General features: G+C 44.4%; 1 protein-coding gene across 1 annotated transcript in view; it reads left to right on the forward strand.

Annotated features, from left to right (window-relative positions):
• LOC140212000 (semaphorin-7A-like) overlaps nt 1-24,154 on the forward strand; it is a 46,059-nt gene extending 21,905 nt beyond the window's left edge. The window contains exons 7-14 of the mRNA XM_072282344.1: nt 3,147-3,268; nt 5,788-5,966; nt 9,291-9,402; nt 11,021-11,216; nt 14,704-14,819; nt 14,962-15,122; nt 17,056-17,108; nt 18,880-24,154. Of these exons, the coding sequence (XP_072138445.1) occupies nt 3,147-3,268; nt 5,788-5,966; nt 9,291-9,402; nt 11,021-11,216; nt 14,704-14,819; nt 14,962-15,122; nt 17,056-17,108; nt 18,880-19,238 (1,298 nt within the window). The 3' untranslated portion in view covers nt 19,239-24,154. The remainder of the gene's footprint in view (nt 1-3,146; nt 3,269-5,787; nt 5,967-9,290; nt 9,403-11,020; nt 11,217-14,703; nt 14,820-14,961; nt 15,123-17,055; nt 17,109-18,879) is intronic.
• Nucleotides 24,155-24,756: the final 602 nt, after the last annotated feature.

The raw sequence follows: 24,756 nt of genomic DNA on the forward strand, positions 1-24,756 counted from the left end.
CTGGTGACCTTTCAGCCCTTGCCTGTCAAGAATCTGTCAACTTCTGCCTTAAATGACCTGGAGGAAGAGAGTTCCAAGGACTTATGACCCTCTGAGAGAAAAGAGTTGGAATCTCATTTTGTTCAAAGTGCATTCCCTATATATTTAAGCAGTGCTCTTCCTCATTTCCAGAATGGTTAGTTTAGAATTTCTGCAAGGTTGAAGAAGAACAACAGGAAGCCCACACCTTGACACCTTTCTTGAGACTGGAGGACATTTTCTCATCTCTGCTCCTGTGACATAAAGCTAAAGGAGATGATTCATTCCTCATCTGATTTGCTGTTGACAAGTCCCATAAAGTTTAAACAAGTTCCATTGTTTTTAAAAAAGGGTTCTAAGAATAAACCTAGCAATTATCAGCCTGTGAGTTTGACGTTAGTGGTGGGTAAATTGATGGGAAGTATTCTTAGAGATGGTATATATAATTATCTGGATAGACAGGGTCTGATTAGGAACAGTCAACATGGATTTGTGCGTGGAAGGTCATATTTGACAAACCTTATTGAATTTTTTGATGAGGTTACTAGGAAAGTTGATGAGGGTAAAGCGGTGGATGTTGTCTATATGGACTTCAGTAAGGGCTTTGACAAGGTTCCATATGGAAGGTTCAGTCGTTAGGTATTAATATTGAAGTAGTAAAATGGATTCAGCAGTGGCTGGATGGGAGATGCCAGAGAGTAGTGGTGGATAACTGTTTGTCAGATTGGAGGACGGTGTCTAGTGGTGTGCCTCAGGGATCTGTACTGGGTCCAATGTTGTTTGTCATATATATTAATGATCTGGATGATGGGGTGGTAAATTGGATTAGTAAGTATGCAGATGATACTAAGATAGGTGGAGTTGTGAATAATTAAGTAGGTTTTCAAAGCTTGCAGAGAGATTTAGACCACTTAGAAGAGTGGGCTGAAAAGTGGCAGATGGAGTTTAATGCTGATGAATGTGAGGTGCTACATTTTGGTAGGACTAATTAAAATAGGATATACATGGTAAATGGTAGGGCATTGAAGAATGCAGTAGGACACAGGGATCTGGGAATAATGGTGCATAGTTCCCTGAAGGTGGAATCTCATGTGGATAGGGTGGTGAAGAAAGCTTTTGGTGTGCTGGCCTTTATAAATCAGAGCATTGAGTATAGGAGTTGGGAAATAATGTTGAAATTGTATAAGGCATTGGTGAGGCCAAATTTGGAGTATTGTGTACAGTTCTGGTCACCGAATTATAGGAAAGATATCAACAAAATTGAGAGAGTACAGAGGAGATTTACTAGAATGTTGCCTGGGTTTCATCTCCTAAGATACAGAGAAAGGTTAAACAAGTTGGGTCTTTATTCTTGGGAGCGTAGAAGGTTGAGGGGGGACTTGATAGAGGTATTTAAAATTATGAGGGGGATAGATAGAGTTGACGTAGATAGGCTTTTTCCATTGAGAGTGGGGGAGATTCAAACAAGAGGACATGAGTTGAGAGTTAAAGGGCAAAAGTTTAGGGGTAACATGAGGGGGAACTTCTTTACTCAGAGAGTGGCGGCTGTGTGGAACGAGCTTCCAGCAGAAGTGGTTGAGGCAGGTTCGATGTTGTCGTTTAAAGTAAAATTGGATAGATATATGGACAGGAAAGGACTGGAGGGTTATGGGCTGAGTGCAGGTCGGTGGGACTCGGTGAGAGTAAGAGTTGGGCACAGACTAGAAGGGCCGAGATTCCGTGCTGTAATTGTTATATGGTTATAAAGAGCACTCCCTCTGTGACAAAGATGGAGTTCACTTTACGGAGCACATTGCTCGTTTTTTCTGTGGCTGCCCTGCTGAAAGGAAGCCACCCTGTGCTGAACTAACCCAGAGTACCCAGCAAGCCAGGGCTGAAGTGTGGTACCCAGGAATATCTCAGCAAAGGCCGACTTGTACTCATCAGTGAAGCAGTGCATTGACCACGTCTGTACTAAGTGATTAATAACAGGTATGCAGTCTTCCAAAAGGCACTGCAGGAACTCAGCTTCAGTTGATGTCCCTTGGGAATTATTTGAGTTCCCTCCATCTCATGCCCCACACTGCCATGAGGATGCATTCAGGTTGCCTAGCATTAACCTGCAACAATTTCTGATGGTAAGGACCTTGGATTCCTGGTTCCTCTCCAGCTTTTGAATTCTCTGCATGATGCATCGTTCTGACTAACGTCCCTCAACATTTAGTAGTGCAACAGGAATTGAAGCATTTTGTCTCCTGTAGCTGTCGAACTGACAAGGAACTTCTTTTCCTCAGTTTTGCCCTCTAAGAAGAACCTGACTAGTTGTTAATCTGCATATGCAGAGAAGGAGTCTCTATTTTCCTAGCATGCCCGGGCTGTGGTACCAAGCCTGGACCAACAAAGGCCTTACAGCTGAAGCTTTCAGATGGTTCAGTGCTGTGAAGTGGTGTCTTTGTAGGGACCAATAAGCTGTGGGGGTTTAGCAGCTTTATTGAAAACAACACGAGAGACCAGGCATTCAGAAAGGACTCCTTCATTAGTGGTGTGACAGAAGATCACATGGGCAGACTTCCACCACCGCTGTGGGGAAAGAGGAAGGATTTTCCTGGGTTTTGGTGAGATGTGTGACAACAGGACATCAGAATAGTCACATTTATAATGTGTGGCATCTCATCTGTCAATGGTATCATGTCCCATTTTCATAATGTCAGTGGAAAACTGGGGGGAAGGGTTGGTGGCGTGTAGGAATCCCAGTCTTCAGCCTGACTCCTCTGGTAGAGACAGGACGTACCATGGTGTCATTTTTAAGAAGTTGGTATTCCTCTAAAATGTCCAAAATGGACCATCCATTTATTAACCAGGTTTCTGTTTGTGGGATCTTACTGTGCACAATTGGTTGTCATGTTCCCTGTGACACATCAGCAGCGACACAGTAACAACTATTCATTTGGCTGTGAAATCTTTTGGGATGTTCCAAGATCATGAAGGTGCTATAGAAATGGAATTTATTTTGTCACAAACTCTTGACTATCCTCCATTTCCTGAACCGTCAATTTCTTGCTTTCCGTGAGCTCTCTGACCTGTAGCAGACTTTCCTCCCACAGCCTTCACTTCATCAATTACCTGTAATCTCGCTTCCTTCCCTTCAGATCCCAAGTTTGTGGAAATCTCACCGGTGGGTGACCTGATTTACATGTTCTTCAGGGAAAGGATTGCACAGGAAAACCCGGATATTGACCCGTGGATTTCACGGATTGGCCGAGTGTGTAAGGTGGGTGTGCCCCATGGACCATGGCCGGACTTGTTGCCATTTCCAGTTGGATCGTTATTCCATCGCTGGGAAGCTTCCCTCTGGCCTCTTGCTACACTTTTCAGGGAGCAGACCAGAGTGTGCGATTAGTCACCTATGTTCTATTGCCCCATTAACGTGAGCTGCAGATCCAACTCCTAGTGCAGGGGATGATCCACCCTTGCCCTGGGACACTTCTGATATCAAAGGCTGCCCCTCACTTTAAGATTGAAAGCACACAGACAATTTATCATATTTATGTGAATGCTGCCTGTACACCCCATGGCCACTTTATTAGGTACCACCTATACCGACTGAAATGGCCACTGAGTGTATGCTTATGGCTTCTGCTGCTGTAACCCATCCACTTCAAGCTTTGATGTGCTGCGTGTTCAGAGATGCTTTCTGCACACCACTGACAGAAACATAGAAAATAGGTGCAGGAGTAGGCCATTTGGCCCTTCGAGTCTGCACCGCCATTCAGTATGATCATGGCTGATCATCCAACTCAGAACCCTGTCCCTGCCTTCTCTCCATACCCCCTGATCCCTTTAGCCACAAGGGCCATATCTAACTTCCTCTTAAATATAGCCAATGAACTGGCCCTAACTGTTTTCTGTGGCAGAGAATTCCACAGATTCACCATTCTCTGTGTGAAGAAGTTTTTCCTCATCTCAGTCCTAAAAGGCTTCCCCTTTATCCTCAAGCTGTGACCCCTCGTTCTGGACTTCCCCAACATCAGGAACAATCTTCCTGCATCTAGCCTGTCCAATCTCTTTAGAATTTTATATGTTTCAATAAGATCCCCCCTCAATCTTCTAAGTTCTAGCGAGTATAAGCCTAGTCGATCCAGTCTTTCATCATATGAAAGTCCTGCCATCCCAGGAATCAAACTGGTGAACCTTCTTTGTACTCCCTCTAAGGCAAGAATGTCTTTCCTCAGATTAGGGGACCAAAACTGCACACAATACTCCAGGTGTGGTCTCACCAAGGCCTTATACAACTGCAGTAGAACCTCCCTGCTCCTGTACTCGAATCCTCTGGCGATGAATGCCAGTAATAGGTGGTTATTTGAGTTACTGCCACCTTCCTGTCAGTTTGAACCAGCCTGGCTATTCTCCTCTGACCGCTATCATTAGCAAAGTGTCTTCGTCCACAGAACTGCTGCTCATTGGATATTTTATTGTTTTTTTTTTACACCATTCACTGTAAAATTCTAGAGACTGTTGTGCCTGAGTTTCTGAGATACTCAAACCACCCTGTATGGCACCAACAATCGTTCCGCAGTCAAAATCACTTGGATTACATTTCCTCCCCATTGTGACGTTTGGTCTGAATAACAACTGAAGCTCTTGACCATGTCTGCATGCTTTTATGCATTGAATTACTCTCACATGATTGGCTGATTGGATATTTGCATTAATGAGCAGGTGTACCTAAAAAAAAATAAGTGGCTACTGAGTGTATTTCCGTCCATCTCTGCCCATGAACACTGTCTCACTATTTTGCTGTCTTATTGTACAATATTTATTTTGTCATGAGTGGTTGTGTTAAACAGCTGGAAGTAAGCCCTCTGCCCCACTGCGTCACAGCCCATCACGCCCATTAGCACTTGATTCTCCCTACGCTCTCACTAACTTCTCCCACAATCTACCACGCACCCATACACCAGGGGCAATTCACAGTGACCAGTTAACCTCCCAGTCCACACACTGTTTGGGATGTGGGAGAAAACTAGAGCATCCAGGGAACACCACGCAGTCACAGGGCGAATGTGGAAACTACACAGACAGCACCCGGGGTCAGAGTTGAACCTGCATCGCTGGAGCTGTGAGACGGCTCCAGTACCCACTGCGACACGGTGCTGCCCGCAAGTTAAGTGAAGTCCTTTTCAGAGTTGTGAACGTTTATAAGGGAGACAGAAGAACAGCACCTTCAGGACTCTGATAAGGACTTCACTTGCTGGAGTCTTGAAGATGGTTCAGAGGATTGGTGTGGTCCTGGTGAGCTGTTGGACCTGTTTCTGTTCTTTAACTATCTGCAACTCTATTCACTTCAATCACTCCCTGTGGAGAATGTTCCATATTCTTCCTCCTCTTTTGGTAAAGGAGTTTCCTCTGAAGTCCAACTTCAATTTCTTAGTGCTGTTCTTGTTTTAACGGTCTCTACTTGTGAGCTCACAGAGGATTTCATTCGACCTTGGACTAAACCAAATGTGTAAAATGTCAATTATCTGGGATTGGTATTCCTCCTAAGATGTTACCAAGGACACTGTGTAGTTGTAAAATGCTATAGAGCCCTTTATTTGGTTATAAAGTCTTTAATTACTTTCCTGGTCAATAGATTTGTTAAGCATTTGCAAAAGTCACTTGTTATGATCCAGGATTCTGGTGGCTTAATGTGTTCTGATCACCTGATGGTAGGCGCTTTCCCTCTCTGGCTTTCCTCGGTCAACTGCCGATGTGATGTTTGTCACAGGTTTGGATCTGTTTTGTTCACAGAATGACCGAGGTGGATCCAGACAACGACTGCTGAGTAAGTGGACAACCTTTCTCAAAGCCCGTCTGATCTGCAGCAACCCTGCTGAAAACGTCCATTTCAACAGAATTGAAGATGTCTTTGTTTACAAGTCACCCCATGACAAAGAAGAGAGTGTGTATGGAGTTTTTAGCAGCAATTGGTGAGTCCCCAAATGCTGAACATGTTGAATGTAGAATGGTGGTAGCAAATTTAAAGGTGTTCCATCAAAGCCTGATACAGTGCACATTACATGGGCACCACCATCCCCATTCTCTCCATCCAGGTCTAATTGTTATTCTGGACAAATTTGGAATCACTTCAGTCTTCCCAGCAGTGAGGACTGCATTGATTTTTTAAAAATTCTAGCAGACAAGGTTAAGGAGAATCCTAAGGGATTCCACAGATATGTTAAGAGCCAAAGGACTACAGGGGACAAAATTGGTCCTCCGGATAGACATGGACTGATTAAGGATAGTCAGCATGGCTTCACGCATGGTACCTCATGTCTGACCAATCTTATAGAGATTTTTGATGAAGTTAGCAGGAAAGTGGATGAAGGCAAGGCGGTGGATATTGCCTACATGAACTTTAGTAAGGAATTTGACAAGGTCCCACATGGGATGCTGGACAAGGAGGTTCAGATCCCAGACATTGGGTTTGGGGGAGAAACTAGAGAGTGGTAGTAGAGGGTTGCCTCTCTGACTGGAGGCTTGAGGCTAGTGGTGTGCTGTTGGGTCCTGTGTTGTTTGTTACCTATATCAATTATCGGGATGTTAATGATAATGTAAAATTTGAGGATGGCACCAAGATTGAGAGTGTGGTGGACTATAAGGAGGCTATCATGGCTTGCAGAGGGATCTGCATCAGCTGGAAAAATGGCAGATGGAATTTAATGCAGACAAGTGGGAAGTTTTGCTCTTCGGTAGACCAGCCAGGGTAGGTTTTACGTGGTGAACAGTAGGGCATATAAGTGTGGTAGAACAAAGGAATCTGGGAATACAGATCCGTAATTCATTGAAAGTGGCATCACAGGTGGATAAGGTCATAAAGAAAGCTTTTGGCACATTGGCCTTCATGAATCAATGTACTGAGTCCAGAAGATGGGATGTTATGTTGAAGTTGTATAAGGCATTGATGACGCCTAATTTGGAGTATTATGATCAGAACCACACACCTACCTACAGGAAAGATGTAAACAAGTTTGAAAGTATGCAGGGAAAATTTACAAAAATTTTGCTGGGTCTGGAAGACCTGAGCTATAAGGAAAGATCGATTTGAGTTAGGACTGTATTCTTTTGAACATAGATGTCTGAGAGGACATTTGATAGAGGTATACAAAATTATGAGGGGTATAGATAGGGTAAGTGCAAGCAGGCTTTTTTCACTGAGGTTGGGTTGGACTACAACCAGAGGCCGCTGGTTAAGAGGGAAAGGTGAGAAGTTTAAGGGGAACATGAGGGGAAACCTCTTCACTCAGAGGGTGGTGAGAGTGTAGAATGAGCTGCCTGCACAAGTGGGGCATGCAAGCTTAATTTCAACATTTAAAAGAAGTTTGGATAAGTACATGAGTAGTAGAGATATGGAGGGCTATGGTCCCAGTGCAGGTTGATAGGAGTAGGCAGATTAAATAGTTTTGGCATGGACTAGATGGGTCGAAAGGCCTGTTTCTGTGTTGTACTTCTCTATGACTCTCTAAATGTCACAAGAATGTCCTCTTTGGATCAAATGTCTTCAGGACCCATCTGAGCAGGAGGCACCTGTGAGAGGAGAACCAGATGATGTCAGATGTCCCTTACCTGAAGTTCACTCTACTGGAACTGCTCTTTGAGGCCATAGTTCAAGGGGCACTTCATCCCTGGGAACCAAGCATGGGAGGGTTCTGCTCAGTGTCCTACCACTAAACACGTTGGGATACATTGCCGGGACATCCTGTATATTGGGTCGTGGAGAGAGGATAGGTTCAGGTGTGTGGAGATGTCCTTAGAATGAGAAAGGGCTGAGTGGAGGTCCAGGAAAGGACTCAGTTTTGGGATCCCCTCTTTGAATCACAGTAAAATCTATTGGATTAAGAGCCTATTCATTAATGATAATCAGAACCAGACCTAACAAGAGAAAACCTACAGATGCTGGAAATCCAAGCAACACACATGAAATGCTGGAGGAACTCAGCAGGCCAGACTTTATGGCCCGAAATGTCGACTGTTTGCTCTTTTCCATAGATGCTGCCTGGCCTGCTGAGTTCCTCCGGCATTTTGTGTGTGTTGTTAGAACCAGACCTACACTGTTCTTTAATCAGATGTATCACTGTAATCCAGCGGTCCCCAACCACCGGGCCGCAGAGCATGTGCTTCCGGGCCGCGGGGAAATGGTATGAGTCAGCTGCATCTTTCCTCATTCCCTGTCACGCACTGTTGAACTTGAACATAGGGTCGCCAACTGTCCCGTATTTGCCGGGACATCCCGTATGTTGGGCTAATTTGGTTTGTCCTATATGGGACTGTCCTTGTCCCGTATTTCCCCTACTAGGGTAGAGCGTTCCTATGAAAGCGAAGAAGCAATTACCATTAATTTATATGGGAAAAATTTTTGAGCGTCCCAGACCCAAAAAAAACCTACCAAATAACACATAAAACCGAAAATAAATAACACTAACATATAGTAAAAGCAGGAATGATATGATAAATACACAGCCTATATAAAGTAGAAATAATGTACGTACAGTGTAGTCAGGAAGATGAAAGCAAAACCGATTTGTGGGGGAAAATAATCGGTGCGTATGCGCACATCACATGTGCACGTCACGTATGCGCGCACAGGTGCCTGCGCAAGGCATCATGGTCATGGTAGTCTTTCCTGGGGTAAAGTGTCCTGGGATTTGACTGCTACCTTTGTCCCTTATTTGGGAGTGAGAAAGTTGGCAACTCTAACTGTAAAAGACATATTGAGGTGAGCTTAACCCTACTTGAACACCCCCCCCCCCCCCCAACTGGGTCGATCAGTCTGCAAGAATATTGTCAGTATTAAACTGGTCCACGGTGCAAAAAAGGTTGCAGATTTCTGCTGTAATGGAACTATTGCATTTTTTATCAGAACCAGTCCCTGCACTGTAATGATTATACAATCCGATTCTTACTCTGAGATATTTATCAGGTCTAGACATTTCAAGGTAATGTCACTCCGAGCCAGTCTGTCACCTTCGTCATATCCAGACCTATATTGTAATACGTACTGATCTCCCACTCTCTGGAGATGAAACCCATAAGATATGGTGGCTTGTAAGTTATTCTTAGACAAGTTATCTAATGACAGTAAGAGAGATCAGATTAATTTATTTAGCCCACGTACATTGTGAACTATGTTTTGTGCATTAGCAGCCCACACATCCTGCAGTTGTATAGGGGGCAGTGCTTTCGATAAGAAGCAACACAGTTTTTTCTCTTTCTCTCCCTCACTGAATACTTTTCTAATATTGTGCCTATTTCAGGAACGGAACAGCCGTGTGTGTGTACTCCATGAAGGAGATCAGCGATGCGTTTGGACAATCTGCCTTTAAGGGTTACAGGGGCAGTGTTCCCTCCAACCCCAGACCTGGCCAGGTGAGGGACTGCCAACTGGATATTTGACTTTTGTGAATGCAGAGTAATTATCCCATGAAAGCTGGGCTTAAATTATCTCTGTTTGAGTAATCACATTCTCATGGTGTTGCACGTGAGCAGTATAGTGAGGGGAAAATTGGACCAGTGCATGTGGATGTCAATTAGTAACTGTATTAACTCCCTGTCCGAGCCACTGCTTTAATGTCAGCATTTGTGATTCAGGATGAAAACTGGCAGAAGTTTGAGCAGTAGGGATTTAGAGGTGGGTGGTGTCTGGGAAAGGCTGCAGTACAATGGGAGGAGCTGGTAGGTGCAACACCAGGGACACAGTTCTATTCACGGTAGGTGGGAGAAATGACAGAGCAGCATGTTTACATAGAATCATCATTAAGTATGTTTAGATGGCAATTTATAAAGTAAGTGAAGGATACAGAAGGTTTAACGGTTTCACCTTGGGATGACTGGATCCCTCCTTGCACAGGATTACGTGGCTGTACAGTACAGAAACGGACCATTGGGCACAACCAGACCATCCCGGCATTTAAGCCCCACTCAAGTTTCTCACCTCGTTTCTCATCTAAGTCTAGCAGTGAGACTCTGTATCCCTCCACCCTGCATATCCCTGACCAGCTTGATAATAAATACATCAACACTGTCAGCTCGGCCCTTCTCTGTGGGGGAAAGCTTCACGTTATCACTGCCCTTTGTGTAAAGAACCTTCTGAGTTCGCTAGTGTCTCTCTTGTTCTGATGACCTCCAGTCACGTTCTCCCCCTCGTGGGACCCTTCTCTTCAACACTCTGTCAAAACCTGCAAGCAATTAAAGGACTACAAGCACAGTAAGCCCTCAGCCTCCATTTCCTGGAGAAAAGAAATTCACTTTCCTCATCTTGTATCACATTTCCCAATTTCTCCCTCACACATGCATTGTTTAAAGAAGAGACAGGAAAGACTGATCCATAACAGAACATCCGTCTCCTGTGCTCATCTGCAACTTCCACCTTGATCTGAGTTAGTTGATACAATGGTTGTTAGATGGTACGCTGCAAAGACTGGTCTGGATTGTTATAGGACAAATTATCAAATAATTCACACTACCAAATCAGGCCTCCACACAATCAAATTAACCAAAGAATGAACTTTGCTGATTGGTTGACTCAGCTTTTCCACCATATTCAGTGGCAGTCGCTCTCCATTGGTTTTGCTGGTCATTTTACTATCGTACCTTAACTAACAATTCCAAGAAAGACCTTTTGACTAAATTTCAGTCCTTTTCCATCACTGCTTCTTTACTTCGTACTTTAGATTGGGAAGGGCTCCCTGACTTTCATCTTTGACTAACCTGTTTTGTGTCACAACCAATGACCTCACTTGAAGGAGTCTTTATCTCATTACCTCATGTTCTCGTTATTTATTGCTATTTATTTATATTTGTATTTGCATGGTCTGTTGTCTTCTGCACTCTGTTGATCTTTCATTGATCCTGTTATAGTTACCATTCTATAGATTTGCTGAGTATGCCCACAGAAAAATGAATCTCAGGGTTATATATGGTGACATATATATGTACTTTGATAATAAAAATTTACTTTGAACTTTGTTTCAACTCAATATTGCAGTGTGTCAATAACACAAAGGAACTGAAGGATGAAGTACTCGTTGTTATGGAGCACCATCCAGAAATGGATGTTTCAATCCATCCCATCGGGAAAAATCCTCTCATGATCAGTTATCAGAACCACTTCAAGAAAATAGTCGTGGATTCTGTTATTGGTCCCAAAGGAAGAGAGTCCCGTATCCTGTATGTGGCAATGGGTAAGTGATAATAACCAGCAGTTTCTGTGAAGGATTTTAAGCTCCACATGAGCTTTCTCTCGTCATTTCCCAGCTAAGTCTCAATTTTATTTCTGCACCTTCTCCCAGCCGCCTTTCAGTGTAGTTTGGGAAGGATGATGAATGCTTCAAATCTTTCACTGCAGGCCAAGTGACAACTTGCTATCCACTCCTTCCCCTACAGATGAGCCTAGCTGAAATTCTAAAGCCCTGTTCCTAGTGTTTTCCATCTCTAAGCAATTCCCCATTTCCTACCCATCCACCTATCCCGACCACTCCCGAGCATCTGCTCCTTGAATCCGTAATGTTTGTGTAAGTAAACTCGCAGGAATACCTGGGCCTGACCAATGTATTAAACACCTATTTTAATATCACTGACATACTTTTGTGGCAGCTGTATATTGTAATATATAAAAATATTATAAGTGTATAAGTCAAATAAAAATTACTCAGCTCCTCATGGCTACCAGCCTCCATAGTAGTATCCAAGACATCTTCAAGGAGCGGTGCCTCAGAAAGTGAGCATCCATTATTAAAGACCCCCATCACCCAGGACATGCCCTCTTCTCATTGTTACCGTCAGGAAGGAGGTACAGAAGCCTGCAGGCACACACTCTGTGATTCAGGAACAGTTTCTTCCCCTCTGCCATCTGATTTCTAAATGGACATTGAACCCATGAACACTACCTTACATTTTTTAAATATTATTTCTGTTTATTATTTTTAATTTAACTATTTAATATACATATATATACTGTAATTGATTTATTTTCTATATTTATGATGTATGCATTGTTTTGCTGCCACTAAGTTAACTAATTTCACGACTTATGCCAGTGATAGTAAAGATAGTAAATCTGATTCTGATATAGTTAGTGTTGAGAGAGAGAGAGAGAGAGAGAGAGAGAGAGAGCGATAGATATCGTAGATTGTCAGCTCCAAAATCTGATGATGGAGGGGAAGAAGCTGTTTCCAGAATGTTGAGGGTGTGTTTTCAGACTCCTGTACTTCCTCCGTGATGGTAACAAAGAGAAGATGGCATGTCCTGGGTGATGCGGCACTCTTAATGATTAATGCAGCCTTTTTGAGGATGTCGTTGATGCTGGGGAGGCTAGTGCCCATGAAGGAGCTGGGCATGTTGGAGCCTTCTCAATAAATAGTTAAAATCCACTTGATCTTAAGTGGTGGGAGGATGTGATTAATCAGCTGATGATTCAGTTCTGGTGAACGTGACCCACCTTGATGCCTGTGTTGTGGATCTATTGCACTCTTTCCATCTGCAATGTGTGCAGACAGAACAGCCAATTTCCCAAGGTAAATCCTTGCAAGGTGTGACAGGGTATTGTAAAGTAAGTACTTGCATCCTTCACATTGAAGAGTAGTTGATTCTCTTACAAGGTGTGAATTAAATGGTTTTAAACATCCAAGCCTATGTACAGGGAGTTCCCACAGATAGCAATGTGATAGGCAGCCAAACAGTGTTAAGGATGGGTTATATGAATTGATGTTGAAGTAGCTTTCGCTGGAATTAAAAATTCCTTGGGTTTCAATGGAACCACATTTTGGAGAATGCAGAGCACACTGGCTACCACATCACCTGTGTACTAGCTTGCGGTAAACCTGTAGTTACATTTGCTTCATCATTGTCACATGTACCAAGGTACAGTGAAAAACTTTTGTTCTGCAAACAATCCATTAAGATCATTTCAAAACATACCATCCTGTGCAAAAGTCTTAGGCACACACACACACACACACACACACACACACACACACACACATATATATCTAGGGTGCCTGAGATTTTTGCACAGTACTGTATTTGTCAACATGGAGCGGAGAGCGAGTTTGTAAATCTGGTGGGAGCGAAGGATGTTGGGAACAGCGAGGGTGAAGCACCACGGGAAGGGTGTGAGACAGGTAGGGCAGGGGCGGGGGGTGGCATGGGTGTAGATACACTCCTCCCCTCTCTCTTCCCCTTTTCCCAAGCATGATTCCCCTCTCCCTGCCCCCTTCCCACTCTCAGTCCACAACAGAGACCCGTATCAGAATCAGGTTTATCTTCACTCACATACGTCAGTACAACGTAATACATAAAATTACCAGAGTCCCATGCAAATGTTTTAGACACTGTAGCTATATATATATGTGTGAGAGGCTTGCACAGTGCTGTGCATACATCATGGTAGTACAATGCTGCATATAGAGTTCCACCGAGTTAAAGAGGAAGTATAGTCCAGGTGAACAATAAGGTGCAAGGGGCCATGTTGAGGTAGATTGTGTGGTACAAGAGTTCATCTTTACCCTACAAGAAGTCCATTCAGCAGCCTTAAAAGAGCGGGATAAAAGTTGTCCTTGCACCTGGTGGTCAGTTTTCATGTGATTGTATCTTTTGTTTGAGAGGAGCGGGAAGAAGAGAGAATGACTAGGGTGGGAGGGGAGATTGATTATGCTTGCTGCTTTCCCAAGGCAGGGGGAGGTATAAGTCTCAGGAATTATAGAGCAGTATCCCCACCAGAAGAAAACTGCCTTCAAGATTCATAGAGTCAGGAGAAAGAAACCGGTGTCGGTGTAGATCAGCCTCAGATTACCTGAGGGTTGGAACTAGCTTCCCCGTTCCTACATTACAACTTTTGCCTTTACGTGATCCTGACTTGTCTCCTGCAGTCTTCAGGTTCTGTACCTCTAACCTTCAGAGGAGTCAATAAACTTAAATCCTGTTCACCTTCTTGCGGAGACTAAACACTAATGTTTTGAAAATAGTCAAATTCCCCTTAGAATCCTGCCTTAAATTAACCCCAACCAAGTCAATGACCCAAGTCAAGTTAGGCCTGTGGTTACTGTATCTTCAGATCACTTGCGATGTTGCACTGGGCTGACGGGTGTGAGGTTGTTATGGTTTCTCTCCATTTCTGGTAATTGTTCAGGGATAATAACCCACGGAGCGCATCGCTTCCTCAGAGGGGGTGGGCTGCTGAATCACAGGAAGCTCACCATCTCTCTGGGTGTGGAAGCCCTGTGTCTCACAGAGAGCTCATCCAGCTTCGGCAAGCCTGGGTAAGTTCTGTCAAGTGTTTGTGAGTTCTCCTCACCCAGGTTGACTGGAGTGGGTGACTGGGGAAAATGTGGGTGTAGTCCCCTACAGCCCATATGGGACCAGCTAAACAAGGTAATGGACTGGGTAAGAAGGTCCTACCTAGCCAATCAATGGTTTCCATTATATTATATAGTCAGTCCTCTCCATGATTGTTCAGCTGAGTGGACAATGCATTGACTGTGTTAGTCCCAGATACTTGGGATGCAGTCAGTCTCTCACTCACAGTCTCTCTCTCTCGCTCTCTCTCTCTTTGTCACACTCTCTCTCACTCTCACTCACCCTCTCTCTCTCCTGTACAGTGTCACACCGTGAGCAATGTGAATTCCTATTGTTCCCATATTTCTGAAATCTCGGGTTATCTTTCATCCACAGGAGACGGTAAAATCCAGAAGGTTCTTGAGATTGGTTCCCCAGCCTTCATTATAGCAGAGCTTTCTGTTTTAAAAGAACCTGCGCCAATTCTATCGATGTCCCTTGACTCGAACAAGGTAAGTGCAAAGATCAGTGGTCACCCCCTGACCTGCAAATGCAAGCCAGTCATAGCAATAACCAGAAATATTTATATTAAAACTTTGAAAATAACTGTAGTACAAATATTGACATTGAAAGAATTTCACTTTTTCTTTCCAGAAACTTCTGTACGTCACATCTGCCAAGGAGCAGGTTCGATTCCCACTAGTGCAGTGTGAGCTATACCATGGAAACTGCGGGGAATGTGTTCAGGCCAGAGATCCTTCCTGTGGATGGGATATTCAGAGACAGAAATGTGTCCCCATCACACCCAGTTCTAAGTACGTCCTTCAATTATTTTCTTCGTCTGTACGAAATCCAGACTGAAGGTCTGGTTCAGTACTGAGGGAGAGCTGCACCACTGAATGGGTTAACCCTTTAGTGACCCATGAAACCAGGGCCCCGGCTGTTTTGTCAGCTGGACACTAAACATCTCACTGAGCACGTCCATGTAACAAGGGAATCCTCCAAGTTATCCAGTCACTGTCCCTCACCTAGTGACACATTGGGTGCTGATGTTCATGCGGCTGGATTGTGGTGCATAAGTTGGCTTCAGTAAATTCTGCATTGAACAGTATTTTGCGGAGAGAAAAGGGACATGGACACACTGTTATATATTTGCTTTTTCATCAGTCCATGTGTTTGTGTGTGCCAGCTCCTCACTCAATACAGTCGGCACTGAGGGGAATTTTTCCCAGTATTTGTGTCTGAGAGAACAGGTAGCTGGGCAGGGAAATGGCGATTACTGCTGTTGGATTTCCATTGTGGCTGACACTCACTTGTAAATGTTGTGCAGGAGCTCCGTTTAGATACGCGATAGGTTTTTCCATTAATGTGGGGATATTTGTCCAATGATTATGATGGGCCAATTTTCAGTGCAGTCTACAATGTCCAAACCAATGCATACTGACTTTTTGATTCCTCTTATTAGTTTAGGATACATTATCCAACCCAGTGCCCACTTAGAAACAGCCTGGCATCTGATCTGAGGCCAATACAGTACAGAACCTAACAATGAATCTGACGGCGGCTAGCAGTAGATTTCCAACGCAATCCCTTCTCAGTGCAGAACCTGGAACAAGCTGCCAATGGAAGTGCTAGAAACAGATAGAATTCCATCAATTAAGACGACCAGGGGTTCTCAAAGTTTTTTATGCCATGGACCCCTGTCATTAACCGAGGGATCCATGGACTCCAGGTTGGGAACCTCTGGTTGAGGTAAACACAATGATGGACAGGAAAGAGAAAGGATATGAACATTGTGCAGGAAAGTAAGATTAGTTAGAATAGCATGATAGTGGGTGAAGACAGGGAGGGCTATACAGCCAGTTCCTGTGGCATAATGTTCTACATTCTATATTCTATAACCCAATATCCTATCCAAAGACTGGAGCATCTATTAACCAATCTGTTTCCCTTTATCAATATGCTACCAGGTACCTAATTCAGTGACCCCTTTACTGGTCAGTGTCCTTTATCTGGCACGATGTGCACTGCCGTTACCCGTAGTAGATGAGGAACTTAATTTAGAATCCTGTTTTTTTTTTTAAAACTCATGGCTACACAAGGGGAACCATTCACCAGCTCCTGACTTTTGAGTCCTAAACCACTGGGTAACAAGCTTTCGGACTCGTAACAAGATTGTCCTCAATATGCATTTCTACTGCAGCCAGACAAGGTTGTCATGGCATTTGACACCGATCTCCAGAAGGGAGGAAATTCTGTGGTAGAAGGCATGGCTGCCAGTAGCAATTCCAAGAAAACGTAGGATGCATGGCAGCCTGGATATGGAGTTGCCGAGGACCTTGGGGGTGGGGGGGTGGTCGAGCTTGAGAGTGATGCAGTGTTACAGAGAGGCAAGGGCTTAGGGGAGAATTGGACCCTAGGGATCGCTGGATCACAGTCTGGGGCAGGTCAGTCCTGGTGTGAGTGTGACCTGGTAGGAACCGGGGCACAGCAGGACTCTCACAAGCTGCTGCCAAGATATTTTCCCCAACAAATTAGTGAGAGAAGTAGAGAATCTAGGAAACAGGAAGTAAAACAGTTTTGTTTATGTATCACTGCTTCTGACTGTCTCACTACTGGCCATGTAATGATGTTGTAAAGGAGGGGTGTCTAAGGGGGTGAAAGCATTATTTTGCCAACACTAACTGGTGGAGGGTGGGTTCCCCTCTCTCAGTACAGATGCTGAATTCTGCATTCCGTTTCATTTAGGAGGACTGTCCAACAAGATCTCAAGAATGGTGACGGCTGTGTCCATGGTTCAGGTGAGAAATAGTCCGATGATGCACAGTTTCTCTCCTCTGCTTACAGGTTCAGTTCTCACCTGAAAGCGTACATTTTCTGCAAGGTCCATTTGCGGCCACTGACACAGTATAGTCGGAACCGTTTATAAGCAATGTGCATATCCTGTAAAGGAGACCACTCTATTTTTGATATCCTTTTGCTTTCTGATGTTTGAGTTATGAAATGAAGACTCTCTTCCTCTTTCTGTGTGGACCAAGCAAAACAGGAGCAACAGTGAGGCCTCTGTAAAACAGCAGGTTCAGGCAGAGATCATTGTAGTCACTGTCAGGGCCTTTGGATATGGCTCAGTGTGAGGGGAGAGAGAGAGACACACACACATTGAAGTGGGTCGATTATTCACGGACTTTAATTTGAACCCGATCTTAAGGGAAAGGAAAATAATAAGCAACACATACAAAATGCTGGAGGAACTCAGCAGGCCAGGCAGCACATATGGAAAAAGGTACAGTCAGCGTTTCGGGCCGAGATCCTTCGGCAGGACTGGAGAAGAAAGATGAGGAGTAGATGTAAAAGGTGGGGGAGGGGGAGAAAGAAACACAAGGTAATAGGTGAAACCAGGAAGGGGAGAAATGAAGTCGATTGGTAAAAGAAATACAGGGCTGGAGAAGGCGGAGTCTGATAGGAGGGAACAGAAGGCCATGGAAGAAACAAAAGTGGGTTAGGGCGATGGGCAAGCAAGGAGATAATGAGATGGGGAATGGTGAAAGGAGGGGACCATTAGCTGAAGCTCAAGAAATCGACACCCCCCCCCCCCCCACGCCTTCACTATTTCCCATCCCCTTTTCCCTCTATCACCTTATCTCCTTGCCTGCCCATCGCCTCCCTCTGGTGCTCCACCCCCTCTTTTTCTTCCATGGCCTTCTGTTCTCTCCTATCGGACTCCCCCTTCTCCAGCTCAGTATCTCTTTCACCAATCAACTTCCCAGCTCTTCATTCCAGTCCCCCTCCTGGTTTCACCTATCACCTTGTGTTACTCCCTCCTCTCCCCCACCTTTCAAATCTACTGCTCATCTTTTTTTCTTTCTGCTCCTGCTGAAGGGTTTTCACCTGAAACGCTGACTGTACTTTTTTCCATGGATGCTGCCTGGCTTGCTGAATTCCTCCAGCATTTTGTGTGTGTTGCTCGGATTTCCAGCACCTGCAGAATTACTCTTGTCTGTGACTGGAAAACAATAAACGCTAGGCCAAACAGGGCCATAACTAAAACGGAAAACTAGATGGCAACACCGCAAATATCTAAATATAAAACAAACAGCGCTGGTCTCCAGCATAAATCGAATTGATAGACCACATTCTCAGACAGGATTGAATGCAAGCAGGCAACATAATGTTACTGTGCTTTGCTCAAGTCTCAACAAGCATTACAACGAAAAGGGAGTTAAATACCAGCAAAATTAAACAGGCATTAGCTGAAATGTGCACATTCATAAGCGCAGTTGCCAAGAGCCCCTGCAGCAGAGTCTGTGGCTGTGACTATCACAGTTTAAGCAGAGGGGCACAGCTTTGGGGAGAACACAAAGTTGCAGGGATAACTTTTGCAGCAAGCTCACATGGATGTTGGGCCAAATGGCCTTCTGTGTTGATAACATTTGGAATCCACAGTGGTCAGTTGCCTGAACTGATATAATTGTCAAGAGCGCTTGAGCCTGATATAAAATCTCAGAAGTCCTGTGAGCTGAAGAGAGCTGTAACAATCCAGCAAACTAATTATGTCCGTCTTTCTCCTTGCAGTTGCTCGCCAGCATTCCTCACGGCAGAAAATCCCCCAGGACTGGCCGGTGCTCCCTCTATCTCTTGAGAAACAGGTCCCCGTGTACCTGCCCTGCCCAAAGAAATCCTATCACGCTGATTACTCGTGGAGATTCAATGATAGCAAGGAGCTGCCCTGTTCTTCAAACGGTGATAACTGTCTGCTGTTCTTAAGTAAACTTTCTGAAGCTGATATTGGCTTTTATGAATGTTTTTCAAATGAAAGAGGAGTGAGACATCGTCATGCTGTTTACGTGATTGAGGACAACGGCAGCTCTTCAATTCACCTCTCCAGTGTTACGTTCTCTGTGTTGATGGCAGTCATTTTTCAACTTCCCTGATGAATCTGAGTGATGTTTCTCTGACAACCATCCTGTCAACAAACATTTCCCATCCTTCCCTGAGGCTCCAGGTTCAGTCAGCCAGCCAACACCAAACATCCAGGGTTTCAGATGGTGATCTTGTTCAGATGTTCTTTAAATAATTCCCAGATATCAGATCATTACTTCTCATTTGTGAGGCTAGAAATTTGAGGAAAAATGCAGCCCTTTATTATCTTGGAAATTTGGATTTAGTCTTTGAAGTTTCCACTGACCAAAGCAACAGCTGAATAATGATCCAAATGCTCTAATTACTTAGTAGGTCAGGCAGTGTCTGTGGAGGGAGAATCTGAGTTAAAGTTTCAGGATGTTGACTTGTCAGTTAGACAAAATTGCTTTATTTCTTTTTTCAATTTGCATGGTTTTCAAAGATTGAATCTGAATCCATCTGTCAATTTATGACTCGGCTCATTATTGTCAGGGAAAGAGTAAATAGATTTAAGCTTTTATGTCTGTTTCCTGTTTGAACTCAGCAAAACTGGTGATGCAGTGGATAGTGAGGAAAGTTGTCTAAAGCTACAAAAAAGTTATAGATTCTATAGGAAAATGAACAAAGGAATGGTAGTGGACAAAGGAATGGAATAGGGAAGCTAGAGTAGATGAGAATGGTGGGGCCCTGGTGAATGGTGTAGAACAAGAAGACCCAAGACTAGAAGTACACGACCCCCTGAAAGTGATGATGGAGGTGGACAGAGTGGTGAAGAAGGCTTGTTGCATCGCTGGCCATAGCACTCAGTACAAGAATTGGGACATCACATCTCTGTTGTGCAAAACGTGGGTCCGATTGCACAGAGTGCTGTCTGCAGTTCTGTTTGCCAGGCCACGTGAAGCATGTCATTCAACTAGAGAGGATGCAGAAAAGACTCGAAAGCATGTTGCCTGGAGTGGAGGGTTGGAGGAAATAGGAGAGATTGGACAGGCCAGGACTTTTTCTGAAGTGAAGAAGGATGAGGGGAGTCCTTAGAGATGTTTATAAAATTATGAGGGTCACAGATAGGTTAGGTAGCTGCAGGCTTTTTCTCAGGGTGGGGGAATCTAAAGCTAGATAGCATTGGTTTAAGGTGAGTGGGGATCTGAGAGACAGAAAGTGGTGGATATGCAGATAGAAAAGTTGGTAGAGGTGGGTAAAATCGCAATGTTTTAAAGACATTTAGGCAGATACATGGACAGGAAAACTTTAGAGGGATATTGGCCAAATGCAGGCAATGGGAGTAGGTCGGCTAGCATGGAGTTGTGCTGAAGGGCCCGTTTCTGTGCTGTGTGCCATGGCGCTAATTGTCAGAGGCTGTCACAACCCACACCACCGCACTCATTGATCTCCTCCTGGCTATTACCCCAGAAACCTGGACCAGGTGAGCCAGTGAGGAAACTAGAGCTCACTCTGGGATTTTCTGATGTGTGATGGTGTTCCACAGGTGAAAGGGCACTGAGTAACTAAGTTCATTTTCTGTTCCAAACCACACTAGCCAGAGGAAGGGAGGCAACCTCTGTGCATGCCAGTCCAAAGCAACATTCTCCTGCCAGGTGCTGGGAGGAGTGGCTGTATCTGTGGAGAAATCCATCCAGATCTAAGGTCACAGCACAGAGTGGGTGACATTGCTGCATGGGGGTGGGGGGAGGGGTTGGACGAATGAGGGTCTGAGGGTGATAGTAGGTGGAGAACTAATAGTGTGGAGAATAGACAGTCACTTCCAGGATTGGGGCCTGCCTCCTGATGCCAGGGCCAAAGATACCACAGGCTATCTGTAGGGCATTCTAAAAGGGGTTGGATAAACAAGCAGAGGTCCTGATGAGCAGGTAGAAAGAGGAAGGAGGTCCTGTAACGTGAATCAGGTGAGCTAGGTCGGGACTCTGTGACAGACTTTGAGAAGTGAAGTGCATGTTGTCGAGGGCCAACAAGTAACCATTTCATTGCAGTAAAGTTAGTGTGGGATGGGAGTCTGTACTTAGATAGGGACGTTTTCCTTCAGCATGTATTTCCCCACCCATTGCCCTCTCTCTGACTGTACTCTAGCAACTTGCCCTCAAAATCATCTTGATTGGTTGGAGTTGGCAGGCGATTTGACCCTGAGCATCAGGAGCCCGCATCATCCATCCCTACCCAGAGTCCCCACTGTGTACACCCAGTCACTCTAGTCTGTTGTGTGATAATATGCGTAAGATACTCCTGCTTTGAGTAACTTTTCCAGCCTTTTCTACAGAAAGAAAAGCTAACATTGCTAATAGTGTCAGCAGAAAATGATACTTAATGCTCCGACATACTTCTGCGCAGTTTTTTACAGGGACTAGGTGCACCGAGACATCGTCGGGCTGCTTTGGAATTCAGGTTGACCCTGGCTAATCTGTAGCTCAAATCCTGGGTTAACCAGGGCAGGGGTGTGGTGAGATGGGGCAACGGGGGTCAGAGTTAAGAATGGAAAGACTGATCTCCCTTGGTCTGGGATGTTTAAGCCACAGAAGCCATGGAAAGCAATGCCTTACAGTACCAGCAACCTGGGTGTAATTCCGGTTGCTGTCCGTAAGGAGTTTGTCTGTTCTCCCTGAGACTGTGTGGGTTTCCTCCGGGTGATTAATTGGCCATTGAAAATTGTCCTGTGACTAGGCTCGGGTTAAATTGGGGGGGGTGGTGGTGCTGGGAGCCTGGCTGGAAGAACCTATTCCATGCTATTTCTCAATATATAAAAAAATATATTTAAATGTTTAGGCAACATGCCTTCTGCTAGAAAACACAACCTAGCCAACAGTTGTTCTGAACTGGAATTTTCTGATGTATGGGCATTATCAATAAGTATTTTAAAAGGGAATTTGATCGACATCCAGGGAATGGAGTTATCAGGGAGATGGAGAAATGAGGATATTTCAACAAAGGCTGGCATTGACTAATGGGACAAGTGGCCTTCTGAGCCATTGTGTTTCCATAAACATAGGGTTTGGTGGGGGGGGGTTGGTTGGGTTAATCTGGAACTGAGTGGGGGAATTCGATGTAATGTGGATAAGTGTGTACAGAAGGTGAAAACTAATGCTGCCACACGAATGTGACAGCAGGGTAGAAGGAGGAGAGCACTGTATCAGTGTATGTGAAGTCGGGTGCATTCTATGATACTAAGGCAGAGTTGCACATTTTCAGCTGCTCAAAGTTTTGTTGTTTGTCTTATGCAATTCAAACGGAACACAAATATTTTGGGTGGTCTGACATTGTGCTGTTCACATCCTGAAGATTTTAAAGGAGGTTCATGGATTTAGGTTCTGTGGTATACTCTGGATCCGACGAGGGAGTTCCAACAATTATTGTCCATGGGGAAGCAGAGATGCAGCCACTGAAGAATGTAACATCGCGCTCAAAATGTCACCTTCTCCAACAGGCTTGTAGATTCTTCACAGTCCCAACAAAAGCCAGATACTATGGACACTGGAAATCCCAAAGGAAAGCAAAAACTGTCCTGGAGTAGATCAGGCAGTAACAGAGAGAGGAAAACAAAATTAACAGTTTTGGCTGTTTAGTAGAAAGTTTCTCTCTGTGTGCAGTACAGTGAGCACAAGTCCCAGGCCCAGGTCTAGGGCTGTGTTTCACTGTGAATGGATGAATCAACTCTGAGCTGTTACCATGGTGTTTTACAGGAATTTTGACACCCAGTACATTCCTGGAGCAGATCTGTTCACATTTGAGGGATGGATTTATACCTCAGTATCTTTGTAGGAAGGAAATTGCCTTTTAAACTCACAAGAGAGCATACGCCATCAACTTTTTGCTGTTGATGTTTCTGTTAGAAGGCAATTTCTTTTTTTACAATGTGGAGTTGCTAGCTTGATGGTCAAGCCAGCAGGTGCCCATGGAGCCGGCTGGGTTCGAACTCGGGAGCCTTCGCTCTGAAGTCTGGCGCTGATGCCACTACGCCACCAGCCGGCCCCAGTAACTTTGTATTTATTGCATTTTGTTAGAAAGTGTTTAACTATACAGATCATATTTTAAATTATTTTTCTATTTGCCACTGATGAGATATAACCTTGATTGTGATTTGCATTTTTTCACCTTTGCATTGTACACCCTGCACCCTGATGTACTGAAATCTGTCAGTCCAGTTCAGGGCAATATTCTTGGAGGTTCAGCACATGTTTGTGAAGAGATGATGGAAGAAGCTCAGCTCCTGGTAACAAACGACCTGAAACCCTGACAACAGGTCTAATCTTTGTTGTGGCTCTGCCGTACAGAGGAGCCTGCATTATGCTGGGGTGGTGTTGCAGCATGATTTTCTGTAATAGGAAGCTGTGTATCTCTGCGTGTAACAGAAATGTGAGTTGGGAAACAGATATTTAGTGTCTATTTATTCATATAAATTCTGCAAGTGTGAGTCAAAGCTTGTATAATTAAATGTTTGTGTTGTAATTTGTGTGAACGGCTGTGACGCAGGGGCCTCCAGGGAGACTGCAGCTGGGCTGGGCCCTGAGTGTGGTGGCAGGAGGGAGGATGTGCAACTGAGGTGAAGATATAAGACAACTTCTGCTATTGGTACATTGTGACCTTTGCCCCCCCATATGACTGTGTGTGGGAGGAAGCACAAGCTGTGCCGGACAAGTGGGGCTGCAGTGTAATGACTAGGGATGTCGACTGACAACGGACAGAAGTACTAATGTGACCTGATTTGTAAAATCTGTGTGCAATACTTGTTTAACGTCAACTGGACTTTGTAAATGAACTGTTCTGCTTGTGTTTTACTTAGTTGTCCAATGAAGTATTAATATGACCTGATTTGTAAAATCTCTGTGCAATGCTTCTTTAATATCATCTGGACTTTTGAAGTGTTCAGCTTGTACTTTACATAGTTGTCTAATAAAGACAGGTTGTCTCCGCAGTGAAATAAGCTTCAAATTTGTTCAAACTTCACAAGGAAAGTGGGCACTCTGCAGAGGGCAGAACTCCTGATGATCACCAGCATGATTGTCATTTGGATTATGGGACCCATCAAGCTAAATGTTACTCCCACTTTCTGTCTATGTAGTAACCTGCCCGTGTCTAACAGAGATAGAGGCAGCTTGCCACATGCGACAGAGAGCAAGAGTACGCCATGGAGTAGGCTTTAGTGCATCAACCTCTGCATTTCCTGTATGTGACCCTATACACAAGCATGTTCACATCAATTAAACGCAGCAGCTGATCCTGGCTTACTTGCAGCCAAATGATTCAAGTAATTCAGGAACAGTTACACACGAGTGATTCTGCAGATGCTGAAAATCCAGAATTACACACAAAATGCTGGAGGAATTCAGCAGGTCAGGTGGCATCTATGGAGGGGAATAAACGGTTGAAATTTCAGGCTGAGACCCTTCATTAGCCCCGAGGAACGTTGTTAACCCTAAACATTAACTGTTTAATCCTCCTCATGGATCTTGCCTGACCTGCTAAGTTCTGTCCAGCACTTCGTGAGTGTTATTCAGGAACACTTGTCTTCTACTTTTGTGAAGTCACTGCGTAAGAACATTG

Source organism: Mobula birostris, chromosome 18 (assembly GCF_030028105.1).
Source record: "Mobula birostris isolate sMobBir1 chromosome 18, sMobBir1.hap1, whole genome shotgun sequence".
Lineage (NCBI taxonomy): Eukaryota > Metazoa > Chordata > Chondrichthyes > Myliobatiformes > Myliobatidae > Mobula > Mobula birostris.